This window comes from Petaurus breviceps, unplaced genomic scaffold, assembly GCF_028583685.1.
Source record: "Petaurus breviceps papuanus isolate PSGF00001 unplaced genomic scaffold, PetGlider_PUasm1.0 90702, whole genome shotgun sequence".
NCBI classification, from domain to species: Eukaryota; Metazoa; Chordata; class Mammalia; order Diprotodontia; family Petauridae; genus Petaurus; species Petaurus breviceps.
Window position 1 is genome coordinate 7,366,692 of NW_027187317.1, and position 20,164 is coordinate 7,386,855.

General features: G+C 35.0%; 1 protein-coding gene across 1 annotated transcript in view; it reads left to right on the plus strand.

Annotated features, from left to right (window-relative positions):
• USH2A (usherin) overlaps window positions 1-20,164 on the plus strand; it is a 1,033,591-nt gene that overhangs the window by 501,730 nt on the left and 511,697 nt on the right. The window contains exon 35 of the mRNA XM_069066041.1: window positions 2,030-2,177. Within this exon, the coding sequence (XP_068922142.1) occupies window positions 2,030-2,177 (148 nt within the window). The remainder of the gene's footprint in view (window positions 1-2,029; window positions 2,178-20,164) is intronic.

Here is a 20,164-nt window from a genome sequence, read left to right on the forward strand (position 1 = left end):
ATCATTGTCATAATATTTAATCCCAGTTCTTAACCTTGGTGGAACTCTGTGGCATATTCCACTTCTCCTCCCCCAACACCAATCCCACTCCCCCCCCCCAAAAAAAAAAAAAACCCTAGCAAGCTAGAAAATAAAAGTATTAGAATTTTAGTTCTTTTGGCTAGTCTTTCAACCTTTCTTCATGATAATTCAACTTTGCTATATGATCTCTTTTTCTTCTTAAGTTCCTTGTTGACTTCCAGCATATTGAGACTGTAGTTTGGAGGGTTTTTTTTTTAATCAGCTGATAGTAATTCAAGCTACTAGAGGACATGCCCTGAAGCTTTGGAGGTGATTAGGTGTGCAATAAGAGTTTGGCAACATGATCAATTGATTCTTCTTTATTTGCAAAGATTTCATCCCCAGGAGAAGGCAAGTTTATCTCTTACATTTATATATATATATATGTGTATGCCATAGCTAAGACTTAGAGGAAGTCCACGGAGGCTAATTAGGGCCCCAATCTCTGTGCGGTTTAATGCCCAGACCAAAATTTAACCCATTTTAAAATTGTTAAAGTATGATGAAAAATATTCTGATGGTCTATGAAATTCCTGTACTATTATAATATGGAAAAGTGAGTAGGCAGTTTTATTGTATGATCTGTTGGGGGAAAAAAATCTCATTACTTCCAGTTATGTTTCTGCAATATATTGAAAAACAGTTTTGTGCTCTAATGAAAAAGTCACCAATTAAGAGAGCTATATTTCCCTTATTTTGTTTGGGTGAGTGAGGGTAACCACACAATCCTTCTGTACTAAAAGCATTAACAAATGAAGGCTAAAGGATCAAACTGTGGCAGAAAGAGAGAAAGGAAGGAAAAGACAGAGAGACCGAGAGAGAAACTGACATATACACAAGTGTTCTGATTTTTAAAATATTGCTTATTTGCTTTAAAAAAAATAGTATCAGAATTTGTATGTCTTCTGTGGGTTTTTTTCCTTGTTTAATTTTATTAATAATTTTCGTTTGAATTTAAGTAAATGCCTTAGTGAATTATTTGAAATTAACGTTATAAATTGTAATGAACTCCTAGGGAATGCTTGAATAGTAGCTTAAATATGGTTTTTTAATATATTGATTGTAAGTGTATATATTTGCTGCTATTTCTTGATCAGTAGATTTAAGAAATTCCTTTAGCATACATTGAAATTTGCTACAGAAGTATTTATTCTGATGATTAATAATGGAATTATTTTCCCAATACATCAACTTATTTTTTCATATCTTAGCTCATTATATGAGTACACACATAGAGTGAGTTTTGGAATATTTTTTACACTTTAATTATCCCTGGCAGGATGGGCACTTTAGTAGACAAGCATTTAGCATTGTGATCATTTTAAGTTTGTTTTCCATGTGTTGGATTTAATCTCATCTAGCACCTGAAACTCAAATGATTTGACCCTTCTATCCATTAAAGATGCACTCAACAACTTTTATGTATTGATTTATGATAAATAATGTTTTATTCATTTTTCACATTTTATGTAAACTCTAATAACATGGTCACTCTACTGGAAATAAAAGGGAACTTTCTTAGGCCTTTCCTTCAATTTTCTGTAAAGCAATTTGTTTGCTATAAAGTTGCACTAGATAGAGTTTGGCATACTCTTTTGTTGCATGGTCTGAGTAGAGTTTAATCTCTTACCAATAAACATAAGGTAATTTTGTCAATGATATGTAAACAGTAACAATATGTGATATGTGCATGTATAGATCATAGAGCTGAGCTTTCTTAATATTTATAGATGTCTGGCTCATGTCTTTAAATAACAAAACAGAAAATCTCTAAAGGCAAACTTAAACATTGAACCACAATCATTTTCAGAGTCATCAGGAATGGAAATATGGTTATCTTCAGCTGTTTGCTATCTAGCATAAGTTGAGATATCAAATGAAAATTCTCCTTTATTAGTTTTCATTTGACCAATCGGGGCATGGAGCACAATGCATATATTTGCTTTTTTCTCTTTTTTGGTGTTTTAAGGCTTGTACAGGAGGAGGATGCAAAATCAGTGAGATCAGCATGGCTTTAACTGATGAGACTGTCCCAGAAGGTGTTCCTGCTCCTAAAGCCCAATCCTATTCATCTGACTCCTTTAACATCTCCTGGACTAAGCCTGAATATCCGAATGGTAAGTGAACTCTTTTAGCCTCAAGTTAAAAAGATGATTAGTAAAGGTAAATTAATATTCTAAATGGCAGCTTATATGTGGTGCTTAATTTTTAATGATCATTTTAGCACATAAAATACCTGAGATAGTATCATTGTCTGGAGTTGGAGATTGTGGTTTTCAGGCTGACACAAGATTTCAGTGGCTCAAAAGTGCTCCCTTTTGATAGTTCTTGTGTATTGCATCTCATTGTTTCATGTTTGCCAGAAAGGAGGGGAAAAAAAAAAGCTGCACAGTATAAATGAAGACTCTCTGAGGAAGCTGGTGGAAGAATGACATTGTCTTTCCAAATTCATTCTGATTTGGACAATAATTAGGGATTTTTTATGGTGAATGGGTGAATCCATTATACACACATGTATTTTGTATAGCTGACTTTATTTCCATTTAAAACATTTACCTTAAAAAAAGATCATTTGAAACTCTCTTAGATTACAATAATACAACTCTTAAAACTAGAAAACAAAGGTCCATGTTTTATATTTTTAGTCATTAAATACATGTATTGGTATTTACCATGAAGTGGAATCATATATTTTTCTAAGAAATTATTGAATCACTATGGTTATTTTTTGAGCTCAAATAATAAAACCAGCCTGTCAAGTTGTCACTTAAAAAATAAGGATGTATTTACAACTTGAGGAAATTTTTTGTAGAAATTTATTCAAAGTTGTCCCATTATTGTGACCTGATAATATTATTTCTAGGTGATAGAATTTTTGGAACTGGGTAAATTAATTTTTTTTCCAGCTCAAAATTTAATATTAGGTTTTTTGAAGTATGTATACAGAGATGACTTTTTTATGCTACCAAAATAATCTTAAATATTTAACCACGGAAAATTGATACAGTATCTTCTAGCACTGTTCAAAAAGGAAAAAAGAAAAACTGGTATTTTATTATTTAGTCTTATGTTTACTATGGTTTTAATTAATCAAGCCATCTCAGTTTAATTAAGCTCAGTGGCAAATACGACAGATATATTTAGGGACACTGAGAGAGCTCAAATAATTAGAATGAATGATTATCGCCACTATTGAAGTTATTTTCTATTTTATTACAAATTTCTCATAAGACATAAATGAGTGATCATTTGCTACAAATATTAAATAATGAAATTTTGTCCCACTGTACTTACATAGCAATCAGAGCAATAGAGAGCAGTGAAAATGGAGATTATGGTCTCTCACTCTATTGCCCTGTATTCAACCAGCATGAATACTAATGGAGTTGGGATGCCTTGGAACTCTTCCTTCCAACTCCATTTGTACCACTTGCTCTAGCAAATTAATTCCCTATGCCCCCCAACCCCTACACACAACCCTACCTCTAATGTGAAAGTAATTCTATCATTTCAAAGGATTAGAGATTTTAATTTCAATTTAAAGTCCTTATTTCTTCCATTGAGTGTTATTAAATGCCTATTAAAAGTATGATCATTGGACAGCTTGAATTTTGAAGAAGAAACAAGATAATTCTCCTATAGTCTTTGCAATAGTCTAGTCTACCTGGCCTTTCATTAAATACAGAAATTCAGTGGGGTATATATATATATGTATATATATATACATATTAAATCTCAATCTTAATAGAAAAAAATAAAAGATTTTGTTTCTTTTATTTTTCATTTATTTCTCATCTTTCTATAAATTGCCCATTTTCATTTACTTCTCCTCTTTCTACAATTTGTCCATTTTATTCTCTAATTATGGAGGATAATATTTGATTGAACACTACAAATTTTTATAAAAATATTTGTATATATACATATATATATTGATCCTTGTGTTTAACAATATATATCTATACTCCATTCCCTGTGATACCAGCTAAAGGGGCAGAAGCTTTTTCTGTTTCGTTTGAAGTCCTTTCAAGGGTCTATAATAGAAATTCACTTTGAGATTGTGTACCCTCCTTTTGGACAATTGGGATTTTATATATAAGACCTGGAGATCCTGGACTCTATTTTCTGCTGTATCCCTAGGTCAGAGTTAATAGGGCCAGCTAGATTAAGATTCACGTGACAGCAATTCCATCTTCCACTTTCTGAATTCATTTGTGGAGGGTGGTAAATTTGAAGAAGAGAGTAGCTTCCACCTTAAGATTATCAAGAAGGCCTTCTTTTAATAACTACCACATATAAAACCACCTATTTCACTTAGCTAATTTCAATTTTAATTAAGCATTAAAATAATGAAAGTATTGGGCATACAAAATAAACTCAAAGGATTTGAAATAAGCAGTTCTCTTTTACAATAACACAAAAATATATAGATGTGTCTTATCCTCTCCTTCTGATTTATAGCATTCCTGTTGAATGGAAGGAACTATGAATAGAGGAAAGAGAAGAAGAAAACAAGAGATATAAGCTTCTTAATCAGGGAAATAGTCACATTTAATGCCTATTGCTTCCTAAAGACAAATGTTTGTTGTTGTTGTTTTTTTTAATTAGGAATAGGGACCTGGTCTGTGGTTTTAGTAGTATACAGGGAAGTACCAAAGGAAGAAACTCCCCATTATGGAGGTGAATTATCACCTTCTCTGAAATTAAATAAAATAGAACATAGATAATGTTAATATGTGGTTTTCTAAGTCAAGATGTACCCCCCCACCGTACATACCACTTAGTAGCCCCTATTTCTATTTGCATTTGATACCATTGACCTAGAGTACTGAGAAGTTATATGACTTGCCTAGAGTGATACAGCTACTGTGTGTCAGAGAGAGGTTGGTCTTCCTGCCAACGAGGTGACCTCACTTTGCTGCCTCTTTCCCACTCCAAGAAATCACTTTAATCTCTAATAATAATTTCTTGAGGGCACTTAGGTGACACAGTGGATAGAATGCCAGGCCTGGAGTCAGGAAGACTCATCTCCCTAAGTCCAAATCTGAACCTAGACACTTACTAGCTATGTGACCCTGGGCAAGTCACTTAACCATGTTTGCCTCATGTCCTCATTTTCAAAATGATCTGGAAAAGGAAATGGCAAATCATTCTGGTATCTTGGCCAACAAAACCCCAAATAGGGTCACAAGGAGTTGAACATGACAGAAAAACAACAATGACATCATCATCACCACCACCACCACCACCATCATCATCATCAGCATCATCTTGTCTTGATATAAGTGATTCCTATTCAGGTATGGTTAGACTAAATGTCCACTGTACATCTCTGAAACTCTTTCATTCTATAATATTGGCAAACATTGTCTGTTGCTGAAGTGTTGCTCTTCAGTCAATTATTTTTCACTTTTTACTGGCGAAAAAAGAGCTGTATTGTTAAATAGGACTAAAAAGACCAATAGGCAGCAAATAGTTCTTTTCCCAAAGTAGTGGGAAATGCTCTGTTTATAAAACCTGTGACCTCAGTGGAGAAAAGCCCAGAAAACATTGATAGAGCTTTTGTATTATTATTATAGGGCATGGAAAATTGTTTTTAATGACTTGATGTGAGAGTAAGGCATATTGTGGTCTGTTTCTATATAACTTTCACTTTATACTTTTTGTATATATTGCAAAAAACGGACTTGTTTTAAGTTTTTGTGTGCATGTCTGTTAAAACAAGACTCATGGGGTGGTGCAGTGAATAGAGTACTGGCCCTAGAGTCAGGAAGACCTGAGTTCAAATCCAGCCTCAGACACTTTACACAAAAATAGCCGTGTGACCTTGGGCAAGTCACTTAGCCCTAATTGCCCTTCCTTCCGCCCTCCAAAAAGCAAAAACAAAAATCTAAAAAAAAAAAAGAAAAAAGAAAAAACAAAACTCAGTATTTGAAAAATGGTTCTCTGACAACTTTTTAATTTCTACTATTTAGTGTATGTTTATTTAAAACTCTTCTTACATCTATAGTATTTCAGAGTTTTGATTGCAATCAGTTTGTAATGAAAATGTTATTGAACACTATTGACCCCCACAAATAATCAAATTGATCATAATCAGGATTATTAAAATAATTAAAATGTATTCAAATATTTAATAATATTTACTATTTTATTAACAAATACTAAAATAATGATTAAAATAATCCTTAAAATCTTACTGCAGGTTTAAACTATTAAAATTTATGTTTTTAAATACTTTAAAGTGTCAAAACTTAAAATTGCACCAAGACTTTTGGAATACATTATTTTTTGTCAAAAAAATTCCAAGTTTATTTTTTCTAAGTGTAAATAGTATTGCACCAGACATTACAGATGATGTTTTATTAATTTGATCATTTTAATGGTTTTGGTACTTTGAGTACTCTTCAATTATTCTCCCTCCCACTTATGGTTCCATGAACCATGATAAAATGGATTCTGCCACTGTTCCTGGATGAGGTGTGTAAATCTAATTCTTTTGGATACACTTAAAAATCTTTATAACTTTCTTAACTAGAGTGTCTCTCCCTGACCTTCTCTTTGGATGTTGTTTCATCCATGAGAATTTAACCTCCTTGAGGTCAGGGACTGCCTTTGTTTTTGTTTTTGCTTACCCATGGTTTAACACAGTGCTTGACACTAAGTTTGGGTCAGGATTTCTACTGCTGGTGGAAAGAATGATGGTTATGACTCCTAGGATCTAGATTTGAATTCTTACTATTCTTGTTACCTTGCTCAAATTACTTAATCTCTTTGGGACATATTTTCTTCACCTGTAAAATGAGAGGTTTAAAACTGATGAGCTCTAAGATGCCTTCCAGATCAAAATCTCTGAATCTTTAAACTTCTTAGTTCTGTCATAGAAGAAATTGTGTGGACAAAGCCTAGCACTTTGTGCACTCTCATTGATAATCAATCTGAAGATATTGCTTTCCATAAGTCCCAGGGACTATCAAGTCCCCATCTCCTTGAACCCCAAAGTTTTGGGATATTCCCAAGCATCTCAGGAGTCATTTTGTTTATGGAAAAAGACTCATTCTGTGAATTAAATTGCATGCCCATCTCTAAAGTTTTCTACAGAAAAATAAAAAGATTTCTTCTTCTTTTTATTGAAATTCTAGAATGTCCATCAGCAAAAGACTGTTATCTACAGAGATGGTCTAAAACAATTGAGTACTATCAGTACTTTGGTAAATTCATTATTTCATCGTTGTGGATCTTCCTTTCACTAGTGTAATCCCCACCCATACTTTATAATCCTGTGCAATTTGTTTCATTATTTTTGCATTAATCCTTCATTGAGGACATATGTAATACAAGGAGATTCTTCTTTTTGTTCATCAAATATTTCAAGGGTGACAATCTCTTGTCTTTCATTTTTGCTACATGACTATTAGATCACCTCCTTTTGGGTCATACATGTTACAAATAATATTTTCATTAATGTTTCTTATGTAATTAGTCACTGGTAACATGCAGTCTATGAATGCTGATCAGGATTATTTTCCTATCTGTTTTATGTATAATTTTCATTCTTTTAAGTAGTATAACCTTATATATCTGAGCCTCACTTTGAACATTTATAAAATACACATCACAAGCTGGCATGGACACAATCTAGTAATGATATAGGTCCTCAGTAAACAGACAAGTGCTGGAGTTCTCTCTCTGACCAAAACAGAGCAGATAATAATTTGGTTGGCTTTAAAGATAATTTCATTCTTTTTTTTTTTAAAGCAATTGGGGTTAAGTAACTTGCTCAAGGTTACACGGCCAGTTATTTCTGGGTGTGGTGGTAAGTATCTAAGCCCGGATTCAATCCCAGGTCATCCCAACTCTGGGGCCAGTGCTCTTACTCACTGAGCAACCTGGCTGCCCCTAAGCAATTGGCGTTAAGTAACTTGCTCAAGGTTACACGGCCAGGTGTTTCTGGGTGGGTGCTAAGTGTCTGAGCTTGGATTCAATCCCAGGTCATCTGACTCTGGGGCCAGTGCTCTTACTCACTGAGCAACTTGGCCGCCCTGAGATAATTTCATTCTTAAAAAGAAGGAAATAATGGAATGAGATGTTTTTCCAGACCTGATTTTTGATCAATAAGGAGGAACTGACTTTTGGAAGTAGAAATGATCAGAATCCAAGAGGCACCAAAAGTGGAGAAGAAATCACTGTATCTTGAAATTTGTGATGGAGAATAAAAGAAAGCCAATTTTTTTGGTACCACCCTAGAGTTTGGAAGGACATATTCCAGTGTTCAGACAAAAAACAGGTAGTATCTCAAGGCCCAAATATCTACAGGGAGAATCAGAACAATAGGGATGAGAATTTGCCAAGAATGACAATCCTTAAGACCTGAAAAAGACAGCAACATTGAGAAGGAAAAGAGGAAAATAAATAAAAATATGATGAGGAAGTATAGGGAGCTCATGGATTAGATTTTTTAAATATAGGGAACATATATTATTTCAAATTTTTCCCTCTACCTTATGACCTCTCCTTTTACCCTTCATATAGTCAGTTACCAGTGCTCATTAATGCATCTCTTTCTCTCCATTCATATAATCACCACCCAGTTCATGTCCTTACCACCTCCTTCATGGATTATTGCAGTAGTCTGTTAATTGGTCTCCCTGTTTCCATTCTCTTACCTGTTTAATCCATCTTTCACTCATCTGCAAAGATAATCTTCCTAAAGTACAGGTTTAATCATGTCACTTCCCTGCTCAAGAATCTTTAGTTTCTTACTTTGTCTATGATAAAAGGAAAACCCTTTAGATTAATATTTAAACCCTTTGAGTATTTGCTTCCAGCCTACTTTTCCAGTTTTTGTTGTCATTGTTCATTCATGCAGTCATGTTCAACTCTTTGTGACCTCATGGACTAGTAAGCCAGACTTTCCTGTCCTCCACCATCTCCTGAATTCTGTACAGGCTCATGTTCATTGCTTCCATGACACTATATATCCATCTCATCCTTTGTTGTCCCCTTTTCCTTTGCCTTCAGTCTTTCCTAACATCAGGGTCTTTTCCACCAAATTTCCAAAAGACTTCACGGTCTGTTCTCCTCATGATGTGACCAAAGTAAGCTTCACCTCCAGTATCTGGCCTTTCACTGAATGACCTGAATTAATCTCTTTAAGTATTAACTCTCGGGCTAGGGACACTCAAAAGTCTTCTCCAGCACCAAGTTCAAAAGCATGGATTCTATGGTGCTCATCTTTCCTTCTAGTCCAACTCTCGTAGCCATTACTCTCTCATTACTACTGGAAAAATCCTAGCATTGTACCTTTGTTGGCAAGGTGATTTTTCTGCTTTTTAATGTTATCCTGATTTGTCGTGGCTTTCCTTCCAAGAAGTGTCTTTTAATTTCATGGCTGCAGTCACCATTTGCATCAATCTTTGAGTCCAAGAATACAAAATCTGACAGTGCTTCCATTTCTTCTCCCTCTATTTGCCAGGACTTTCCCATCTTTCTTTTATACTATATACCCCTTCACACAGTCTGTGTTCCAACCAAACTGGACTCCTTCTTTTCTTGCACTTTTAATTCTTACCTCTCTGATTTGGCACAGGCTGGCCACCTTTCCCAGAAAGACAGGCTTCTTCTCCACCCCTTAGAATCCTTAGCTTTCTTCAAGTGTCCATCATTTACCAGAAGCTTTTCTGGTCTCCCTTGTTGTTAGGGTTCTTTTCTCCCTTAAATTATCTTGTATTTACTTTTGCCCATTTTCTAAACCTCTGAAGTGCCAGTAGAAAGTTCCCTGAGTGGGGTAGCTAGGTGGTGCAGTGAATAGAGCACCAGCCCTGAAGTCAGAACCTGGCCTAAGATGCTTGTCACTTAACTAGGTGTGATATTGGGTAAGTCACTCAACCCCAATTGCCTTGCCCCCTCCAAAAAAAAAACAACAAAAAAGAAAGTTCCTTGAGAACAGGAGCCATTTTTCATTCTGTCTTTGTATCCTCAAGTGCCTAAAACACTGTTTTGCACATGGTACGTACTTAATAGGCATGTTATAAGAATTGAGAAAATGGAAGTAGGGACAAATAAGAGAAGAAAAATATAAAAGCATCACAAAATTCTGTAAAAATAATGTGGGGAGTAAAGGAATGAAACTCAGAAAAAGCTGAAGCAGTTCATGAATTCAAAGGACAATAAAAGAAAATTGTATTTTTTTTAGATACATTGAGAAAAAGAGGAGGATCAAGAAAGGCCAAATGTGACCTAAGTCCTTGGTTGTGACCTTTTGACTAAGTCCAAGTTTTACAGAACAAATAATTTTCTTTTTAGATTTTTCTTTTTGCTTTTTTTGGAGGGGGGTAGGTAGAGCAATTGGGGATAAGTGACTTTCCCAAGGTCACACGGCTAGTATTGTGTTAAGTGTCTGAGGCTGGATTTGAACTCAGGTCCTCCTGACTCCAGGGGAGGTGCTCTATTCACTGTACCACCTAGCCATCCCCCCAAAAAAATTCATTTTTTAAGGAGATTTATTCTGTGAAGTTTGGATTCAGTCAAAGGGTCTCACTTGAGGATCTAGAAGACCACATGTGGCCTTGAGGTCACAGGTTCCCCACCCCTGGGATAAGACTACTGCTCAGGTGAAAAGGACTTTCATAATGTTTTTTTTTTTAAGTACATGATTCTTATTTTTTCTGTTTTTTTTCCTATGTAAGAGAATCACCTGTTCATTTAAAAGGATAGAACACAACATCTAATAGGGAATTGAAACTAAAGGTAGATAATAACAGTAATTGAGTACCTACATGGTCTTAATTCAAATCACCAGATCTGGTGTTCATCAGGGTATTAAAAAACAAACAAACAAAACCCCAAATTGTTGGATGTGATTCCTGAGCTACTCAGTGACCTTTGAAAGACAAGCTTCTCCTATCATTAAGGGCCTAACCATCTCATTAAATTATTGTTCTATATCTCTTTTACATGTTTTAGCCATTCTGTGAAGAAGCTGACCATCTTGTTGACTCTACTTTTTCTCTGATTCATTTCTTAACTAAATCCTTGTAGTCTGGTTTGTGACTCAGACAATCAGCTAACACTTCTTTCCAAAGTTACCAATAGTCTCTTAAATGAAGGGTTTTCTCAAACCTCATTCCTTTGGAATTCTCTGTAGCATTTCACAGGAATCCTCTTCCTAAAAGTGTTCTCCTCTTTGGGCTTTGTGACAACTCTCTTGGTTCTTTTATGACATGTATGACTGTATACTAAACTGTACATCACCAAATGTATATTGGATATTTCCACCTGAATGTCTTATAGGCATCTCAGACACAATATATCTAAAAGAGAATTTTTATTTTCTCCTAAACTCACTTTTCTTTTTAACTTTTCTATTTTTAAGGATGCTGTCAATTTTCTAGTTACCTGGATTTACAACCTTAGAGTGAGCTTCAACTCTTCCCTCTTCCTTTTTGATGATTCTGCTTCTGCAGAACTGCTGCCATATATCCCCTTTCTTCTGCTTACGTAGCTGCCACTCTAATTCAAGCTCTCACCACTTCTCAAAAGTACTAGTCCCCTAATTAGTCTAACTTTATTAGACTTTTTCCTTTTCTAATCCATTCTTCATACAACCTCCAATATTCCTGAAGCACAGTTAAGACCTTCCCACTCCTCTATTCAAAAAGCCCAGGAGAGTTGAGAGGAAGTTGGGCAGAGCAGTTAGAGCTGAGGGAGAGGAAGCAGCTAACAAGGTGTGAGTCTTTGTTTGTGGGAAAGTCCTAGCAGGGGGAAGACTTGGGTATGGCGGTGACCCTTGCATTGTTATTGTGTATAGAGTTCTTTGTTGCTATGATGGATTTGGCTTTCTGGTGTTTGAATAAATGTTTTGATTCTGTCTTCCATATGGACAGTTTGATATATTTTGCAATTCAGAATTATGCCAGCATGTTCATAACCATTGTAGGTGCTGTGAATATTGCATTGATGCTACATTCCCTATTAGGTCAGGTGTCTCAATGGATAGAGTCCTGGGCCTGAAGTCAGAATACCTTTGTACAAATCTAGCCTCAGATACTAACTAGATTTGTGACTCTGAGCAAGTCACTTAACTTCTGTTTATCTCAGTTTCCTCATCTGTAAAATGGGGGTAAGAATAGCACCTGCCTCCCAGGGTTATTATGAGGATTAAGTGAAATAATAATTATAAAGCTTATCCATGTGTTGAAGGAATCCCTGATGGAAGTTTTAAATGAGAATATGGAGACTTTTGAAAGCAACATTCAACAGCATAAACCTCTTTATAATCACATAGTTGACCAAAAGGTATACAGAATCCTAGTATTCTCATTGTTTGATTTTCAAAAGCTTTTAGTAGAACAAAACACTACTTCAAAGTCTCTCCTTCAGCAAGGTGAAGTGTTTTTTCCCATTTGTATGACAAAATCATGCAAGATTCCTTGAAAGAAATAACAACAAAGATAACTTTGTTTTTTCTGCCTTTTGATGATTATTATTAGTATAAAATAAGTAAGATAACAGGGAGACATGATTGCCAAAGGTGTTTATGCCCATCATAAAGGATAGTTATCAAAAAATCCAAATAGGAAATGGATTCCCTAAAAGTGGTGAACTACTCTAGGTGTTACTGTTTGTGGATGACAGTGTACTCATTTCACCATGTTTTTCCATATCAGACCACAAATGAGGTCAAGAAGGGTTGGACATGGCTAAGCAATAATGAATATTATGTACCAGAGACTTTTAGATGGCATCCATGATCACTGAAAAAAGTTGAATCTAAGTATCAGAGGCCCTGGGCTCAAATCTCACCTCTGACGCTTACTATTTCTGTGACCATGGACAAATCAATCAATATTCCTAGGTTTTGTCTTCCTCATCTATAAAATTGTGGAAGTTGCACTAAGTTACCTCTGAGGACCCTTCTGCCTTCTAAATTCATGATTCTATGATCCACATAGGAAAAGCTAAATGGATGGACAATGCCTTTTTTTTCAACTATGGGATGAAGTTGCATAGATATTACATAGAGCTAGTCTATTAACACATTGATCTTGACAAGACTTTGAAGTTGGACAATCAACCAGACTCAGAATTGTTACCTTATTTCTCTTGAGGGCATTACCATTCTTATCCAGCATCAGATCCAAGTCCCCTTTTTCTTTAACCCATATATCCCAATGATTGACAAAAGCTGTGATTTCAACCTCTGTAATACTTCTTGCATCATTCCCCTTTTTGCTACTGTCACAGCCATCCAAGTTCAGGCCCTCATGTCCTCATACCTGGACTATTACAATAGTTTCCTAATTGGCCTTCTGACCACAAATTCCTCCCTGCTCTAATTCATCTTTCATTCCATTGCCAACATGATTTTCCTAAAGTGCAAATTTGTCTATGTCACTCCCTTAATCAATAAACTTCAGTGCTTCCCATTGTCCAAGGACAAAATATAAAAACCACTATTTGACTCTTAAAAGTCCTTCACAAGCTGTTCCCCACCTACTTCCTGAATCTCATTATCACTCCCCCTCCCAAACGCTATTGTTAGCCAAACTGGCCTTATTGTTTCTCACTTATGACATTTCCCCTCTGTACCTCTATGTGCCTTTATACTTGTTGCCCCCAATATTTGTACTGCACATCCTCCTTACCTCTATCTCACAGATTTCCTTACTTTCTTAAAGCATGAACTCAAGCTATACCTTCTTTATGAAGTCTTCCCAGTATTTCCATTTGCTAGTGCCCTTCTCACCTCAGGCATCTTGTAGTTATTTTGTATTTTTCAGTATGAATATGTGTTTGCACACACAATCATATACATGCATATATGTTGTCTTTCCCATTAGAATGTGGACTAATTTAAGACAGTCTTTTATTTTTATTTTTGTCTTCATAGTCCTTGGCAAAGTGCTTAATACGAATTTGCTGACTGAGAGACAAAAATGTTTTGCTAATATTTAGAAAATATGGATTATTTACTCATACATTTTATACTTTATTAACATCAGTATATATTAGTATATTATGCTTATATATTAGTTGGTTACTACATAGGAAAAGTAACATAAGGATATAATTAGAGAGGAGTATTGAAGAGAAAAGGAGAAGGGATAATCATGTAATGAGAGAGTTAGGATTAACTAGAAGACAGACTTCATGTTCCATTGTAATCCACACAATATCAAGAAATAACTTCTATAACTTTCAGAAAATATCCATGTGGAGGATTTATAGTAATATATAGACATGAGTTTCATAGTTATATTCTACAACATTGAAACATTATAACCTTTTGATGAGATTATATATGAGTATTTTATAGCTATAGCTATATTTGAATATACATTCATATAACTACATATAGATAGAATAGACATCTTTGCATGTATTTTCTGTCTATAACTATAGTTGTACATTCATAAATACATATGTTTATAGATTTATGTAGCTACAGCTATATAGAGACATTATCTATTATTAGATAAATCTATATAGCTATAGTATTATTGTTTTATTGAGTTGTTTTTAGTCATTTCCATCTCTTTGTGAACCTAGGATTTTTCTTGGCAAAAACACTGGAGTGGTTAGTCATTTCCTTCTCCAGATCATTTTATAGATAAGGGAACCGAGGCAAACAGGATCATGACTTATCCAGGGTCACATAGCTAGTAAGTATCTAAGGCTATATTTGAACTCATGAAGATGAGTCTTCCTGATTCCAGGCCTGGTACTCTATCCACTGTACTACCTAGCTGCCCCTACTTGTTCCTTATTATACTTTGAAATGGAACAATTAGATATCCTATACCTTTTGGTCAAGGTAGCAAGATCTAGTGGGAAAAACAAACAAATTGATTATAGAGTCAGTATATTTTGACTTGAGCTTTGACTCTGACATTAATTATGTCACCTTGGCTGAGTCATTTGACTTCTTAGAGCCTTTGTTTCCTGATTTTAACATGAGGAGACTGGTCTTAATGACTTATAATGTCCTTTGTCAACTTCAATATCCTCTTACTCAATTGACAAGCTACAAAATATTTTTAAAATGATTATCACGCATTTTGATTTTGATAATATCTAGATAACATATATCCAATTTAATGCCATGTAACCTGATTTTTTTTTTGGCTTTTTGGAATAATCCAAGATAGTCTCCATAGAAAAATGTCTTTATCAAATAGTAAAAGAAAAAAATCACCATTTCTTCCCTTCCAGAATAAATCTACTTTGAGCATTTTTTAAGCTAGACATTGCAGCTCAGATTTGTTCTGCAGACTACAAATAAGGAGGCCAATCTGTCCTTTCATTTGAGGTTCCCAAATACAAAGTGAACTTTGATTGCCAATTCTGAACTTTACCCCAATGCAAAGGTACAAGAAAAATGCTATAGCTATATGTAGATAAATATATAGAGTTGAGAGAGAGAGAGAGAGAGAGAGAGAGAGAGAGAGAGAGAGAGAGAGAGAGAGAGAGAGAGAGAGAGAGAGAGAGAGAGAGAGAGAGAGAGAGAGAGAGAGAGAGAGAGAGAGAGAGAGAGAGAGAGAGAGAGAGAGAGAGAGAGAGAGAGAGAGAGAGAGAGAGATTGCAGGCCCATTCTACAAGTTGATGAATTAGCCACCTAAATATAATGAGATTTTGGGGGATACTGTTAAGAAACATCTGCCCCCAAATACTTGTTTTTAATAAACTAATTTGTTTATTTTTAGTATTCAACATTCACTTCCATAAGTTTTTCATTTTCTTTGCCTCCTCCCCTTTTCTCTCCCTAAGAGAAAGTGTAATCTGATAGAGGTTCTACCTACACATTCTTATTAAACATATTTTTACATTAGTCATGTTGTATGGAAGAATTACAATGAAGAGGAGGAACCATGAGAAAGAAAAAACTAAACTAAAAAAAGAGAGCAAATAGTATGCTTTGATCTGCATACAGACTCCAAATTTCTTTCTGTAGACATGGATAGTGTTTTCATCATGAATTTTTTGAAGTTGTTTTAGGTCCTTGTGTTGCTGAGAAGAGCCAAGTCTATCAAAGTCAGTCATCACACAATGTGGCTATTACTATGTACAATGTTCTGGTTCTGCACACTTCACTCAGCATCAGTTCATATAAGTCTTTCCAGGTTTTTCTGAAGTCTTCCTGTTCATCATTTCTTATAGAACAATCATATTACATTATATTCATATACCACAACTTGTCCAGCCATTCCCCTATTGATGTATATCCCCTCAATTTCCAGTTTTTGGTCACCACAAAAAGATCTGCTATAAATAATTTTTGTATATTTGTGTCCTTTTCCTTTGTGTATGATCTCTTTGGGATACAGCCTTAGAAATGGCATTGCTGGGTCAAGGTTTATGTACATTTTTATAGCCCTTTGGGTATAATTCTACAGAATTCTCCAGAATGATTGGATAAGTTCACAACTCCACCAACAATGAATTAGTGTTCCAATTTTCCCACATCTTCCCTGGCATTTCTTATTTTCCTGTTTTGTCATGTTAGCCAATCTGCTAGGTGTAATATGGTACCTAAGAATTGTTTTTGATTTGCAAGAAATGTATTTCTTTAAGATGCTATCTGCATCCAGAGTAGGAACTGATGAACAGATGTTATGTGTAGAATATCATTTCATACATACATATACATATATATGTTATACTACATTATAGAAATGCCCATTTTATTATATAAATTAAAAGTAAAATTTAAAAAAATGTATTTCTTTGGGTTTATAATCTCTTAGTTTATTGAAAAACAAATACGCTTCAGTGAGAAAGTTTATCATTTCTCTTTTGAGGATTTGAGATATAGTTTATCTATATAGTGCTACACACACAATAAGTAACTGACAAATATTTGTTGAATTTATATATATAGATGCATACATATATACATACATACATACATGCACCTACTTTTTATTGTTCATTTCATGTAGGGATAGAACTACTGACAATTATTAAATATGTCAAAGTTTAACTGTAGACACTAATATAGTTCTAATATTACATGTATGGAAAAACCATCCTGAAACTGGAGGGAATTGAGCAATGGGACAATGAGAATTGGTTGGAGAAATGAAATTTCTGAGTCCCATCAGTGGATGCGTGTGATCATGCCTTCTGGCTGGCAGTTGGCAAAATGAGGCAGAAGAGGGGAAGGCCACTAGTTTAGCCATCAACTCATATCCTATCCACAGACTTGAAAGATAGATCCTTCCTTGCTCCTCTAGTTGATTATATACCTTTTTTCATAGTCTGGTGAAACCTATGAATCCCATCTTAGGAAAAGAAAAAACAAATAATTGAAAAAAATGCTAAATTTCAGTGAGAGGTTTGAGAAAATAAAAATGTGTTTTTCCCCTTATCCAAGTTCACAGACCCCTTGAAATGTATCCATCAATTCCAACTCAAATTGTCAAGGAGTGCTTATTAAGTGCCTACTATATGCCAACCACTGTGCTTAATCATTGAGATTACTAAAAAAGGCATATTAAAGAACCTCTGTTCTAAATGAAATCCTTTGGTAATTTTCTTAGTACAATTCTGAATAAGCAATTTAGATAATATTGTCATTTTTTTATATTGACTTTGCCCATCCATGAGGAGTTAATAGTTCCTTTATTGTTATATCAGTTTCTATAAAGATTATTTTGTGGTTGCATTTACATAGTACTTATATCTCTTGGTATAGATTGCCAAATATTTTGTGTATTCTTTAGTTATTGTGATATTTCTTCCTACTAAATTTTGTTGGCAACATAGGAAAAAGCTAAAGATTTATGTCGGTTTATTTTGCACCCTTTGTTGAAGGTATTATTTAAATTAACTTTTGTTACATCTCTAGAGTTTTCTAAGTACATCATTATATTAACAGCAAAAAAGATTTTTTCACCTTCTTTGCCTCTACCTTTTCCTTCCACTTTTTTCTTGTCCTATTTCTGTAGATAGCTTTTCTAACATGATATCAAATAATAGTAGTAGTAGTGTACATCCTCATTGCAGCTCCAATCTTATGGAAAGGGCTTTTTGTTTACATGTCTAATGAAAACTTTACCCATACTTTCCCGACACCCACTCAGATTATTGAGCTGGAGCTCCAGAAAGCAGCAGTTAATTCCTTCTCCTTTGGGAGTTGTGGAGGTAACACTGAGGGGTTGGGGGATTTTTATAGTATTGTTGCTAATCAATTTCTCTTAATATACTCTCCACTGACTATCAGATTGATATCAGCCATCCATCCAGAATTTATTACTTTTCAGTTTGGAGTATTTACTATGCTGCTATTTAAAAAAAGATGACCTCTACCCAACAGAAACAAACAAAAAGGGGCATACTGACCCAGATGTACACATGGAATCCAAGGGATAGTTAGCTCAATATTAGAGAGCAGAATCGTAGCTAACAGATCCTGATTAGATTGAAATATAGTTTTTCCTCTGAGACATTCTCATGAAGTTTCCTTAACTATGTGATTTTTTTGTTGGACTCCCAGGGTGGAGACCCTTATAAAGTCTTGAAGCTAACATTCTTTGCTCCAAAGAGGTAGTGCTTTCTAAAGCTTTCTTCCCTCAGCATGCCTAGTTTGTCTTCTTTTAGTTTCTGGTTGGATGCTATGTCTGTTACTGGTCAAATGTTTCAGATGATAGTGTTATTTTGTGACAGAGAGAGGGGTGACACTCTTTCAGGACTTAATTTCCTCATCACATTTCAACACTTGCTGCCTTCTGATACTGGTAGATGGACATGCCTTCTCAAAGTACTCCAGAAACTTGACTCCAAAAGCAGTTGTTAGAATTTCCTTCTATATAATTAGGACCAGAGGTGCATCTAATTAGTAAATAATCCAGTTACTTTCATCATTTGATTTCTTCTAATAGATCCTGTCTTTCCCAATTTGATTAACTAGGCTACTCACACCTAGTTTATATCCTTAATTTATTGACTGACAATCAACTTAATAGAGTTGTCTAGGAAAGGTTCTCACCTATTTTTTTACACCTTCATTTGATTCTGGAACATAAAAAAAGCTGGTCTTGTTTGGTATAAGTTACAGGACTTAGAGCATATTACTAGTTCAATTTATTGAAGTAGGGTTGAATGATAGATAACTTACTTCAATGAAGAAGTCTGGGTCTTTTTTTTTTTAAAATGCTTTATTAACTTCTGATTTACCTCATTCATTTCCTCCAGATTTTGAGTTACAAATTTTCTCCCTGTTTTTCCTCCACCCATCCCCCCAAAACAGCAGTCCCACAGGATATCCCCACCTCCAATCTGCTCTCTCCCATATTTCCTCCCATACCCGTTTCAACTTTTCCAGTGGATCTCTATGCCTCAGTGTCTGTATATCTTTTTTTTCTTAATAACATGTAAGATGGTATTAATAATAGTATATGTACACACACACACACACACACACACACACACATATATATATATATATATATACATATATTTGAATATTTGATTTTAAAACTTTCAATTCCAGATTCATTCACTTCCCCCCCTGCCACCCACCCCCACTGGGGAGACAAGCAGTTCAGTATAGGTTGTACATGTGCGGCTAATGTAAAACAATAACATAGTAGATGTATTGTAAAAGACTGACTATATTTCCCTCCCTCCTATCCCACCTCCCACTTGTTCTATTCTCTACTTTGATCCTGTCCCTTTTCAAAAGTGGGTGCTTCCAACTTCCCTCCCCCCCAGCCTGCCCTCCCTTCCATCATCCCCCCTCACATCCCCTTCCCCCCCTATTCTCCTGGAGGGTGAGATCCCCTATTTAGTGTGTATTTCCCTCCTTCCTCAAGCCAGATTCAATAGGAATAAGGTTGACCCATTCCCTTTTGCCTTCCTATTCTTCCCCTCCATTGTAACCATTTTCCCTTGTCTCTTCTGTATGAGATAGTTGCCCCACTCTATCTCTCCCCATCTCCTCTCATTATATTCCTCTCACCTCTTAATTTCACCTTTTAAGTATCATCCCTTCCTGTTAAATTGGTACCGTGCCCTCTATCTATGTATACCTGTAAACATATATACACACATTCACATATGTATTCATATGCCCGCATACCCTCATATAAAGACATATATATAT